A 13,699-nucleotide genomic window follows, 5' to 3' on the forward strand; every position below is an offset into this window, starting at 1 on the left:
ATTTTCAAGTCTTGCCACAGATTGTCATTTGGATACTATGGCCCTCCAGTTGTTCAAGAACTACAATTCCCATCATACCTAGTCAAGTCTGTAAATGTCGAGTTTTACAATGCCTGATGGGACGTGTAGTTCTGCAACAGCTGGAGGGCCGTAGTTTGGAGATCCCCAATTGAAACCTTTCCATTGTAGCTCTGGCTGTATGTTTAGGGTTGTTGTCCTGCTGGAAGGTGAACCTCCTCCCCAACCTCAAGACTTTTGCAGATTCTAACAGATTTTCTTCTAAGATTGCCCTGGGTTTTCTCCATCCATCTTCCCATCAACTCTGTCCAGCTTCCATGTCCCTGCTGAAGAAAAGCATCCCAACAACAGGATTCTGCCACCACCATGTTTCACAGTGGAGAAGGTGTGTTCAGGGTGATGTGCAGTGTTAGTTTTCCGCCACACATAGCTTTTGCTTTCAGGCCAAAAAGTAGAATTTTGGTCTCATTTGACCAGAGCACCTCCAACAGGTTTGTTGTGTCCCCCACACGGCTTCTCGCAAACTGCAAACAGGATTTCTTATGGCTTTCTTTCAACAATTGCTTTCCTCTTGCCACTCTTCCATAAAGGCCAGATTTGTGGAGTGCACGACTAATAGTTGTCCTGTGGACAGAGTCTCCCACCTGAGCTGTGGATCTCTGCAGCTCCTCCAGAGTTACCATGGGCCTCTTGGCCGCATCTCCGATTAATGCTCTCCTTGCCCGGCCTCTCAGTTTAGGTGGATGGCCATGTCTTGGTAGGTTTGCAGTTGTGCCATACTCTTTCCATTTTGGGATGATAGATTGAACAGTGCTCCGTGAGATGCTCAAAGCTTGGGATATTGTTTTATAACCTAACCCAGCTTTAAACTTCTCCACATCTTTATCCAAGATCTGTCTGGTGTGTTCCTTGGCCTTCATGATGCGGCTTGTTCACCAAGGTTCTATAACAAACCACTGAGGGCTTCACAGAACAGCTGTATTTATACTGAGATTAAATTACACACAGACGGACTCGATTTACGAATTAGGTGACTTCTGAAGGCAATTGTTTTTTACTAGATTTTAGTTAGGGGTGTCAGAGTAAAGGGGGCTGAACACAAATGCATGCCTTACTTTTCGGATATTTATTAGTAAAACATTTTTTCGCACATTAATGCATCCTGGCCAGAATAGATTAACTAGAAATGCGTCGCGCAGTCGCAAACAATTTCAATACTGCAAACAACGTCAATTTAAACCGGTCTGATAAGTCCAAAAAAATAAAAAATAAAAGTCCCAAAATTTTAAGTCCACCATGAAGTGAAATCTCTATCTTCATGAATTGACACCTGTATTGTACATCAGCCACCATTCGTAAACACAGCTGCTTACCAGAGGATTCAGACTTCAAATATACAAGAGGTCTGACAACGCTTGAGGGACAAAATCCAGATCCCAAATGGATGGCTGGCATCAGCATTCAATCCCCAACTAGAATAATGCCATAGCACACAATACTTGAACATCTATAACAGTTAATTATTTCCACTTGCCTTGCAGCAACCAACTTCTGGAAGTGCATTCCAAATATCACTCTAAAAGGTGAAAGGCTTTATATAAACAAATTTTTCTCTTTGTTTAATTAATAGTGACAGGTCCTTTAAAAGGAATCATTAATTCCCATGGATCTGAGAACATTCCGCTAAAACATGAAGTGTCCGCCCTGTGCCACTTACTGCGTATGGACAATATCAAAGTAATGAAAATCATAAGAGGATTACATTCCCAAAAGGCTCAGAATTTTCAACATCTAATTACTGCTGCTTGTATCAAACTATGCTGTCGTTACAGTAACTACAAGTCAGCAGAGTATACGTATATTTAGTGGTGAGCCCAGCAATCCTAAAAGCACATCTCCTGGGACATAAGCGTATTATGTATAGTATATGAAATTTAATACAACATAGCAGACACAGGGGATTCATGAATTAAACAGATGTGCAACCAGGAACTACAGAACCCACAGCAACTGCTCTGGGTTTATATTATACTGGTGTTAAAGACAATTAATGCAAATTCTGAATGGTTATAAGGTTTTGCTTCGTTCCTTGTTAAATTAATAACCACAAACGTTACTAAGGACAAACATGTCACAAGGAGACAATTGCCCCCCACCCCCTTACCACCAGCCATGAAATACCTATGATTACAGTCACTTCCACACTGCTGTTCTCTAAAAATTCTGGTACTCCGAGGTGTGGAAAAGTACACAAGATTTAATGGCACCTTCAGAATGAAGTGCTTGAAGACCAAGTGGCCAATAACTGGCCATTGTTAGAAGGTAACGGCATTAATTAGACCAAGGCACCACTAATAGTTGTCCTGTGGACAGATTCTCCCACCTGAAATGTGGATCTCTGCAGTTCCACTGTGGCGACAAAGGTAACTATTACCACTGGAAGGTGCCTAGTAAAGAATTTGAGTGGAAAGGTTAATTGAGACAGATTTACATAAAGGATAAGTTCACCTTTTGGAACATGTTACCTGAACCAAACTAAATGCAGGTGGAACATGTAACATGTTCCAGTAGCTGCAGCCTCTCCTCCCCAGTGACAGCAGACGGGCATCTTCTCTGGGCACCGGCTGTCACGGTTTGAAAATAACATGGGTGTGCAAGGCTCTGGCCACGCCATTCATTCATTCATTCACAGTCCTTTCTGATTGGGAAACTACAAGTCCCAACATCCTTTGCAGCTTTGCAGCTGTTGGCTGCTGAAGCTGATAGCGTATGCAATGCTTTCCAGAAAAATATAATAATAATCATAAACTGCACTTTTTTTTTTACCTGCAGAAAGATGTGCATTTTTTTTTTAAAGCTGAGCCTAGCCTTTAAAGTGGAACTTCACTCAAAAAGTCCTGCTGGCCTGCTCCCCCCTCCCAGCCTGTTTTTTTTGTGGAGGGGAGAAGGGTACAGATTTTATCAGCACCCACTCCCATTTCTGTAATCCTCTCCTAGGTAAGGATGACATCCCTGGTCCCGCTCCCTCCCAATGTGTTGCACAAATTTGCACATGTGCAGCGAGGAGCAGGCTGTGGTTCCTCAGGAAACCATATCCGGCTCCCATATGCAAGATGGTAGTGTCCATAAAAAGAACTGCCTGCGAGAAGACAGTAACTGATTTTTAAAAGAGTATTAGTAGCTGCTAACTAGAATAAAAATAATAAAAAAGTAGATATATAGAATATAGGACGGAAATAGGACTAATCTTGTTTCAACCACAACTGTGCTACAGTAATAACCATCATTAAATAAACAAGAACATGGAAGCTACATTAAAAAAACAATTATACTTTTCAATTCAAAAGAATTGCATTGACTGAGAAAGTGGGTACATATAATGTAAAACGCACAATAAAGAACTCAGGAGTGGGGCTGAAGGCAAGTATATTTGGCAGGTATCCACTCAGGGAAGTGGGGGGACATAAAGCAAATTTCCAGACATTATCCAAATGAATCCACCATATAAATGAAAATGGCTGCAAAATACATGGGCAGGTGTTTTTAACCACTTCCCACCCGGCCAATGTATATATACGGCCGGGTGGGAGCCGCCTGCTCCTGATAGGACGTTCAGGAACGTCCTTCAGGAGCAGCGGGATCGCCCGCGCAGCGGCGCGATCCCGATGTGCTCGTGTCACCCGGACACGGCACATCTCAGATCGGCAGGAGGGCTCTGTGATTGGCCCTCCTGATCACATGACGGCCGTGTCCAATCACGGCCGTCATGTGATGTAAACAAACAGCCGGTTGCTAGGCAATCGGCTCTCCTCTCCTCACACGGAAGTCACCGCTGAGAAGAGGAGAGCAGAACGCTGCAGCCGGCTGATGATCAGTGAGTATGGGCTGCTTTTCACAGCTTTTTACTCACTGATCATCAGTGTAGTGTAAACACACAACACACCACACAGTGAAAACACAGTCCCCACATATGTCCCCAAAACACACATGTCCCCAAAACATACATGTCCCCAAATAATAAAAACACATGTCCCTAATAATAAAAACATGTCCCCCACATATGTCCCACTAAAATCACATGTCCCAATGATTATCTGCACACATATGTACGTGATCACCTGCACACATATGTACATGATCATTTGCGTACATATGTCCGTGATCACACAAACCAATTATTATACACTTAACGGAATTTTTTTTACCAAAAACATGTAGCAGAATACATTTTGGCTTAAATTTATGACAAAATTTGATTTTATTGGATTTCTTTTCAAATAGAAAAAAGAAAATATTGTTTTTTTCCCAAATTTCCGCTTTTTTTGCACTTATATCGCAAAAAAAAAAAAACGGAGTCGTGAATAAATAACACCAAAATAAAGCTCTATTTGTGCGAACAAAATGATAACAATTTCATTTGGGTACAGTGTAGCATGACCGCGCAATTGTCACTGAAAGCGCTAGAGCGCTGAAAGCTGAAAATTGGGCTGGGAAGGAAGGGGGTGAAAGTGCCCTGTATTGAAGTGGTTAAACACACATTTCACATGCATTTACACATTTCAAAGCAAGGAAAGGGCTAAATAACAACTTTAAGAGACATTAAGATTTTATGCACACTAGCAAAAATGTTTACATTTGTTAAACTGGATAAGTATAGAAAAGTGAATCACTGCAGCGGCAGCGAGTGAATAAATGCTCATTAGTCCTGAAGTGCGGTTCCACCAGTGAGTGTCACCGGCTAGCGCAGAGCTGGGAGTGTATAGGTTTAGCTTAGTGCAGTAGCAGCAAGTTCCAGAGAGTCTGGGAGGAATCCCAGCACCACCACATTGCTTTCCAGAAGGCTTCTGGAGAGGGCAGGGGGCGGGGCAGGGCTGGATTAACATAGGGGCTATTGGAGCTGCAGCTCCAGGCCCCTACCTTAATATAGGCCCAGCCACCCAAAAAGGACATGGAAAGCAATGGGTCAACGGGAAGAGATCTCCCCTGACAGGCCCTGCATTCCACATGCACCGCCTGGGCAGGGTGATGGGATTGATAATGGGCACTGCATGAGCAGTCCTAACAGAAGCCTGGGGCACGCCAATGCAGGGCTCTTACAGAAGTCTGGGGCTTCCATAGTGTTAGGCCTGTGCAGCTGCACTCTTTCAGCTCAGAGTGCACACCAATGCACGGCCCTTACAGAAACATGGCAAATCAAATGCCAGGCTTCCCTAGTGTTATGCCTGTGCGGCTGCGCTACTTTTGAGTTTGGGCGCATGCCAGCACAGGCTCATGGAAAGCAGAAGGGTGCCCAGTAAAAGGCCCACCAAAATCCTCAGCACCAAGCACATGATGCTCTTAATCCGGCCCTGGGAGGGGGGGGGGGGGGGGCATTGGCAGTAACAGCACCAGTGTGGCTTGCATCAAAGCCTGTATGGCACATGTGTTGTAGTGGTACAGTGTGTTTAGAGACCAGCAGTATGCTAAGTGAATGGCAGGAGGGAGCCAACTTGCTGCTCCATGTGTGAATGCGCCTCTTCCATCTGACAAGTGATGTCACACCCACACCAGAATTTATGTGGGTGGACATTCACTGCCGGCCACTGCTATAGAAAATGTGAACAGCTCATTTCTAAGCTGTTGACATTTTCACACTTGTGGCTCTTGGAAGCTATTGGACAGCCAAAAATCATAAGACCCCGCCGCCCTCTCTACCATTGCCCACGAGATGAGAGGAAGAACAAAGCAAGCTGTGGCTTTTCTTTTACATAATTGTACGGTAGGAAGCATTCTAAATAGAAGTCACTTACCTTAGCTAGGAAGGTCCAGGAGACGTGATGTGCAGGAGACAGACTGCTCCTTAATTTTACAGATAGCAGCATCAACAGGAAACCCAAAATCCCACTGGAAGATCAATACATAATTTCAGTAAAACTGTTGTGATAATCCGGTCAGATCAGTTAAAGAAACGGTATTTTATCCTTCATGATCTGAAAACACACACACATACATTCCATACTACCACTGTTTTTATAATATATTAGGGCTGTTACTGATTAAAATTTTCGTGTTGGATTAATCTATTTTTTTTTTAATCGATTAATTATAACGCACATACAGATCCAACTACTTTTAGCTGATCTCCTTGCATTGCAACTCTGCATTAGTCAGTGGTAAATGTGGTATACACTATATACAATCACCCGACACTAGTTAGTTTCCACAATCCATGACTTAACTTCACAGTTCACACAAATAAGTTTTAAATTCAAACTGTAGCACTGATGTAAGTAATTTTTTTTATTAAACTTTAAGAAAAACGTAGAAAGTTAGTTTAACTTTAATTATAAAACTTATCTAGTATATTGACTGTCAGTCACTTTATAGTAGGCAAGTAGGCATCACTTTAGCCAGTCACGCAGACATACCAGAGTGTTTACATTTTTTTTTTTACAACAATGTTAAAAATGGAGGTCATCAAATTTGCCTACACTTAGCTCACTGAATGATCCCAGTTAACCACATCCATGTTTACCATCACTGTCCAGGCTGTCCGGTGACGTCACCGGACTCCTCCCCTTTCCCTTCGTTAGCAGACCGAGGCACTTGGGGAAGGGGGGAGGAGTCTGGTGATGTCCATGACATCGCCAGATCTCCGACGGAACTCCCTGAAGTCGGCGGAGAGGTGAGTACCGATCAAAAGAATTTTGATCGATCAAAAAAATGAACAATTAATCAAGGAATTAATCTTTAATTTTCCCAGCCCTAATAAATATATATATATATATATATATATATATATATATATATATATATATCTATATCTATTGAGTTGGCCTGCACTTTGCAGCTATAACAGCCTCAACTCTTCGTAGAAGGCTGTCCACAAGGTTTAGGAGTGTGTCGATGGAAATATTTGACCATTTGTGAGATCAGGCATTGATGTTGGAGAAGCTGGGTAATGAGGGAGAAAGGAGGCGCGTGACCTAAGGCATGAATCAAGTTGGTAAATAAAGTTTATTCTAAACAAATAAATGAATACAACGAAAATTACTAAGTGTTCATAAAAACAGGTTACAATATTCTCATTTGATAAAATAATGTAATGGAAACGATTAAAAAACCCATGCAAGTGTATAGACTGAATCAATGGTTAATGCTTTTCAAAGGGATTCCTCTTCATTAGAGCCTTGGAAGACAGAAAATGGTCTGTATCATGTGGTGGATTTATATAGAGAGCAATGACTGTGGGAGATGTGTCACATGACAGATGGTGGATTCTCCTCTGTTCTAGTGGTGTCCCCACCCATCCACATCACAATGCTCTTGGTTCCGTATGGTATGTACGGTACATAATACAGACCATTTTCTGTCTTCCAAGGCTCTGATGAAGAGGAATCCCCTCAAAACGCGTTAGCCATTTATTCAGCCTATATCCTTGCATGGGTTTTTTAACCGTTTCCATTATTTTATCAAATAGAAAATATGGTAACCTGTTTTTATGAACACGTAGTAATTTTCGTTGTATTCATTTATTTAGAATAAATTTTATCAACTTGATTCAAGCGTTCGGTCACACCCCTCCTTTCTTCCTCATCACCCAGCTTTTCCAGACTTCCCCCAGTCAGTTCAGGCAGCGGGACATTCATGTTCTCGTCATATAATAGATCATTTGAAAATACTACCATTTTGTACTAAAACCACCAGCACGAGCGCAGGAGAATATCTTTTCTGTCTACACCTATACTGATGTTGGAGAGAAGGCCTGGCTCGCAGTCTCCACTGTAATTCATCCTAAAGGTGTTCTATCGGGTTGAGGTCAGGACAGGTGCAGGTTAGTCAAGTTCCTCTACCCCAAACTCGCTCACCCATGTCTTGATGGACCTTGCTTTGTGCACTGGTACAAATATATACACACACACACTATTTATATATATATATATATATATATATATATATATATATATATATATATATATATATATATATATATATATATATATATATATATATATATATATATATATACATATACATATACATATACACACACACACACACACACACACACATATATATATACATACATATATACTTTTTTATTTCCTTACTTGCCCAATGTTTTCTACTGTTCAGCAATTCTATAAAGATTGGTGACCTGACTTTTCCTCTGCTGCAACAGCTAGGTCAACTCCCTACTTTTGGCCTGTGACTGGGCAGTGAAGAAGAAACTGCAAACTGATGACTGATGAGATCATCCTTCTCTACTCTTGTCAGTACCTACAGGCAACACTCCTGGGTGCAGATGTACTACTCCTCCCTCTCGGAGCCCAAGTTCTACTATATGGGGGGGGGGGTTACAGAAGCTCATTCCAAATCCAGTTCAGGTATTTGCACACATTAGGTATAAAATACATTTTATTAAATGAATATATGACTGTGTTAAGTGGGGTGTTTTAGCTGCTCAAGGTTGGCCATATATTATACAATTTTCTTGTACAATTTTTCTTTAGATTTACCAAAACCATATAGGAGGTCAAACCTAAACCCTTTCAATTTGTATGTAATCAGGCAGACCCTTGCACTACATAGTTGAAGGTAAATCTAAAGGAAATCTACTAAGGAAATCGTATAAATGTATGGCCAGCTTTAAAAAACACAATCACAATGCAAATATGACATTATAATAAAGAAATTATATACCGTATATACTCGAGTATAGGCCGACCCGAATATAAGCCGAGGCCCCCAATTTACCCCCAAAAAAACTGGCAAACTTATTGACTCGTGTATAAGCCGAGGGTGAGACATGCCTGTCCATCCCTGTGTGTGTGTCCGTCCATCCCTGTGTGTCCGTCCATCCCTGTGTGTCCGTCCATCCCTGTGTGTCCGTCCATCCATCCCTGTGTGTGTGTGTGTCCATCCATCCATCCCTGTGTGTGTGTGTCTCCATCCATCCATCCATCCATCCCTGTGTGTGTGTGTCTCCATCCATCCATCCATCCATCCCTGTGTGTGTGTGTCTCCATCCATCCATCCATCCATCCCTGTGTGTGTCTCCATCCGTGTGTGTGTGTGTGTGTGTGTGTGTGTGTGTGTGTGTGTGTGTGTGTGTGTGTGTGTGTGTGTGTGTGTGTGTGTGTGTGTGTGTGTCCAGCCTACCTTTGTCCCGAGCCTCCGTCCCGTGCCTTGCCTCCTTGCCTCCGTCCCGTGCCGTGCCTTGCCTTGCATCCGTCCCGTGTCGTGCCTTGCCTTGCCCCCGTCCCGTCCCGTGCCGTGCCGTGCCTTGCCTTGCCTCCGTCCCGTGCCCTCTTCGTCGGCGGCCATTGTAAAATTCAAAAGCTGCGCCGCCGCCTTCGCCTGTGATAGGCGGAACACTGAATTTCCCAGCAGCCTGTGTTCCGCCTATCACAGACGTCGTATCATCCTCGTCCGTAGTACGAGGATGATACGATGTCCATGATAGGCGGAACACAGGCTGCTGGGAAATTCAGTGTTCCGCCTATCACAGGCGAAGGCGGAGCCGGAGGCGCGGCTTTTGAATAGAATGGCCGCTGTCTGTCTGCTCGACACGCTGATCGAGCGGGCAGACAGCGATGACTCGAGTATAAGCCGAGGGGGGCACTTTCAGCCTCAAAAAAGAGGCTGAAAATCTCGGCTTATACTCGAGTATATACGGTATTAAAGAATGTCAACTTTCTAGACTCTTTTTAAAATATGTCTCTGAAACTGTTTAACTTTTTTTTTTTCTCCAAATACTGCCATGTATGTAGAACATACTGTACATACCAAATAAAGACTACCAAAGATGTCTCTTGAAAGTTTTCCTTTTTAAAAACAATGCTTTGGTAATGTTCCTCCATACATTCACTTGTTAAGCTAACAGTAATCTATTATAAATATGTACTCTAACTTGTTTCCAGTGTAGAAATTATACAGAAGTAATTTATAAGCCTTTTATCTTACCTGGCACAACACCCACTATGGAATCTATAGAAATAAAGGAAGGGGAATTCCAAGGCACTGAGGAGGTCACCTTAAGGGAAAAAAAAAAAAACAGAACATGAAGCACGAAGACATTTAAAGAGTTTAAAAAAAAAACAGATATTTGAAGACCTCTAGTCGGGTGGAACATCAGGATGCCAGTTTATAACAAGTTATTAATCACTATTTGGGTTTATTATCTACCATTTCCTTCTTCTCTTTGCTATTTTTTTTACATGTTCTTTTTACTATTTATATGTAAACTTTAAAAATAGAACTACAGCCTTCCAGTAAAGGGCAACTTCATAAAAAAAAATCACTACACCATTCGGGATAATAATTACCTTCCTCCCTGGCAATCTTTCCTCTGACAAGGTACCAGTTGGCTTCCTTTAATATAACCCATGTGAACCGTGGCCCCATTGATTTCTATGGGTAAGCCTCATGGCAGCCTCTAGTGGTCCCTTGAATTATGACCTACCCAAAGGAATGAATGGGGCTGGTGTGTATGAGCAGTACAAAAAGGAACCCCCTGAGATCTTATCAGAGGAAAGATCACAGAGGGTCAAAAAATCCTTTAAAAATAGGTGCTGAGACATTTATAATGTAATTGTATGTGCAACTTATAGCTTTCCCTTAGGGCCCATTCACACCTGAGCATTTTCAACTCGTAAAACTCTCATCTCAAAAGTTCAAAAACGCCCTACAATCAAAAACCCATTCATTTAAATGGCCCCTGTTCATATATGAGCATTCTGTCGCCTGAAGCTCAAAAAAGTACATGAGCTTCTTTTTGGGCAGATTACAGCCGTTTTTCTGCTTTTTTCCATTGGTGACCTTTTGACCTGTACAAAATCGTGGCAAAAAAACACTGCGAAAAAGGGGTAAAGATTGCGGCAAAAACACGTGACTTTCCACCTGAGAGCGATATGCTCCAGTGTGAATGCAGCCCTCATCCCCTTCCAAAGTCTCAAAAATACCTGTTGAGCCTGCCAGTGAAATCCACCTCATGTAGCTTCATGTGGTGGGATGATAACACTGCTGCAAAACTCCTATATTCAAAGCAGCATTGTCACCTTTAGGCTTCTTTCACATGAAGGGTCTTAGCAGGTCTGCATGTCAGCTTCTCAGTCAGGCCTGATCAGACAGTCCATTCACCTCTATGGACTGGCGAGTGTAAAACAGACTTGTGTCCATTTACACCCTCCTACCTCTGATCCGATAAAAGAGAGAGAGAAAGGAAAGAGAAAGGGAGGGATCCATTGTCCTCCATCTAGGCGTATCAAATTGGAGGGCAGTTGGTGCTAAAACAGACAGCTGGGTCCTTTTATACCGTCTGCTCTTAGTGCAGAGCAGGCCCTGTCCGTGTCTGTTCTGCATAAACAGTGGACATGGACCGGTCATCTACCTGCTCTGCTCCAATCTGCAGGGAATCAGCAGACAGACCCCCTGCTGATCTACTCAGAGTGTACTCCATGTGAAAGGGGCCTTACAGTGGGGAAAATTACTTTTCGATAAAATAAGTATTTGATCCCCTACCAACCAACAATAATTCTGGCCCCCACAGACTGGCTACAGTATGTGCTTATGTGGTACACAGATTAGTCCTGTCCATTTAAGAAGGTGCTCCTAATGACAGCTCATTATACGTACAAAAATCCACAGAATCTTTCTTCCATCCAAACCGATCATCATGGGCAAAACCAAAGAGCTGACAAATAACGTCAGCGACAAGATTGTAGACCTGCACAAGGCTAGAATGGGCCACAAGACCATCAGCAAGAAGCTTGGTGAGAAGAAGACAACTGTTGGAGCGATTATTTGCAAATGGAAGAAATACAATAGCCATCAATCGCCCTCGGTCTGGAGCTCCATACAAGAGAGTTTGCCTTGTGGTAACAGAATATGCCGCCATGCAGTGAAACCCTGCAGCGCCCGCAAGGTATGCCCCCTCAAGAAGTCACATGTGCAGGCCCGTCTGAAGTTTGCCAATGAACGTCTAAGCTCTGGAATGAACTCGTCTTGCCATTTTTGAGGAAGAAAAATGCAGACTATGACCCTAAGAACACTATTCCTACAGTCAAGCACAGAAGTGGAAACATTATGCTTTGAAACCGTTTCTCTACTAAAGTACAAGCCGACTTTGCCGCATTGAGGGGCCAATGGACGGGGCCATGTATTTTAAAAACTTGGATATTCTTCCCTCAGGCAGAACACTGAAGATGGGTTGTGAATGGGTCTTCCAGCATGACAATAATCCAAAATATACCACCAAGGCAACAAAGGAGTGGCTCAAGAAGAAACACATTAAGCTCATGGAGTAAGCTAGCTAGACTAGCCAGCTTGTTTTAAGACCTTAATCCTATAGAAAATTTATGGAGGGAGCTGAAACTTCACGTTGCCAAGTGACAGCCAAGAAACCTTAAGGATTTAGAGAAGATCTGTAAAGAAGAGTGGACCCAAAATCCCTCCTAAGATGTATGCAAACCTGGTAACCAACTACAAGAAATGTCTTACCTCTGTGCTTGCCAACAAGGATTTCTCCACCAAGTACTAAGTCTTGTTTTCCTTGGGGATTTACTTACTAAACCACAACTCAAATTTATAACATTCGTATCAAGCGTTTTTTCTGGAAAAATTAAATTTATCAGGAAGTCAGATTTACATGCAACAATGGTGGTGAGTTCAGTCAGAGGCAGATGTGGTGGTGGTGGGGGGGATTCAGTCAGAGGCAATGGTGGTGGTGGGGGGTTTAGACACAGACAGGGGTGGCAGGAGAGTTTAGACACAGGCAGGGAGGTTTAGACACAGGCAGGGTGTTAGACACAGGCAGTGGTGGTGGGGGGGGGGGGGTTAGACACAGGCGGGGGGGGGGTTAGACACAGGCAGGGGTGATGGGGGGTTTAGACACAGGCAGGGTGGTTTAGACACAGGCAGTGGTGGCAGGGGGTTTAGACACAGGCAGTGGTGGCAGGGGGTTTAGACACAGGCAGTAGTGGTGGGGAGGGTTTAGACACAGACAGGGGTGGCAGGAGAGTTTAGACACAGGCAGGGGGGGTTTAGACACAGGCAGGGTGGTTTAGACACAGGCAGGGGTGGCAGGGGGTTTAGACACAGGCAGTAGTGGTGGGAAGGGTTTAGACACAGGCAGGGGTGGTGATGAGATCAATGGCGCTGACCCTTATTTTCTCTCAGTGTCAGCCGCGCCTCTTTCATCATGGGGTCTCCGTGCACAGCAGGAAGCTCCTGCCCTTCACGTTGTTGGCCGTCAGCTGGTCATCTGACCTTCTCTTGTCGTCCCGACATGTCAGCAGCAATAGGGGGAGCCACGGAGAGGATGGCTGGTGGTCCGCTGTGTGAGTATGGCAGCGAGTGCTCTGCCATTACCTCCATCAGCAGCGGCGCCGCCCAGGCCACCCTCACAGTGGGATAAGAAGTGGAGTGATCGGCGGGAGTTCCGCCAATGTCTTCTTGGGCATCAATGTGCCCCCCCCTCAGAACCTGCCGCCCGGGACCCATGGTCCCACGGTAGGGCCAGCCCTGCCCATACAGGTGATAATAAGCTTGCTTTAATAGCTGAATTTAAGCAGGTTAATAACAATATGAATTTAATAATCCATTAATCTGGCCACAGGCGGCTCTTTAATTAGGCAAATTAGGAAATTAGGCGGTCCCCTAAGGCTTCACGCTCACAGGGGCCTCGCAACCACTTAATTTG

General features: G+C 43.6%; 1 protein-coding gene across 3 annotated transcripts in view; it reads right to left on the reverse strand.

Annotated features, from left to right (window-relative positions):
• The window catches only part of SLC35D4 (solute carrier family 35 member D4), a 169,891-nt gene that overhangs the window by 79,831 nt on the left and 76,361 nt on the right, over positions 1–13,699 (reverse strand). For all 3 annotated transcript variants that reach the window (XM_077492571.1, XM_077492572.1, XM_077492573.1), the window contains exons 12-13: positions 9,964–10,033; positions 5,808–5,901 (exon numbers count right to left, since the gene is read on the reverse strand). In XM_077492571.1, coding sequence (XP_077348697.1) covers positions 5,808–5,901; positions 9,964–10,033 — 164 coding nt within the window. The remainder of the gene's footprint in view (positions 1–5,807; positions 5,902–9,963; positions 10,034–13,699) is intronic.

The sequence above is a fragment of the Lithobates pipiens genome, unplaced genomic scaffold (genome assembly GCF_037356315.1).
Source record: "Lithobates pipiens isolate NorthernLeopardFrog02 unplaced genomic scaffold, aLitPip1_a1.2 Scaffold_19, whole genome shotgun sequence".
Classification (NCBI taxonomy): domain Eukaryota; kingdom Metazoa; phylum Chordata; class Amphibia; order Anura; family Ranidae; genus Lithobates; species Lithobates pipiens.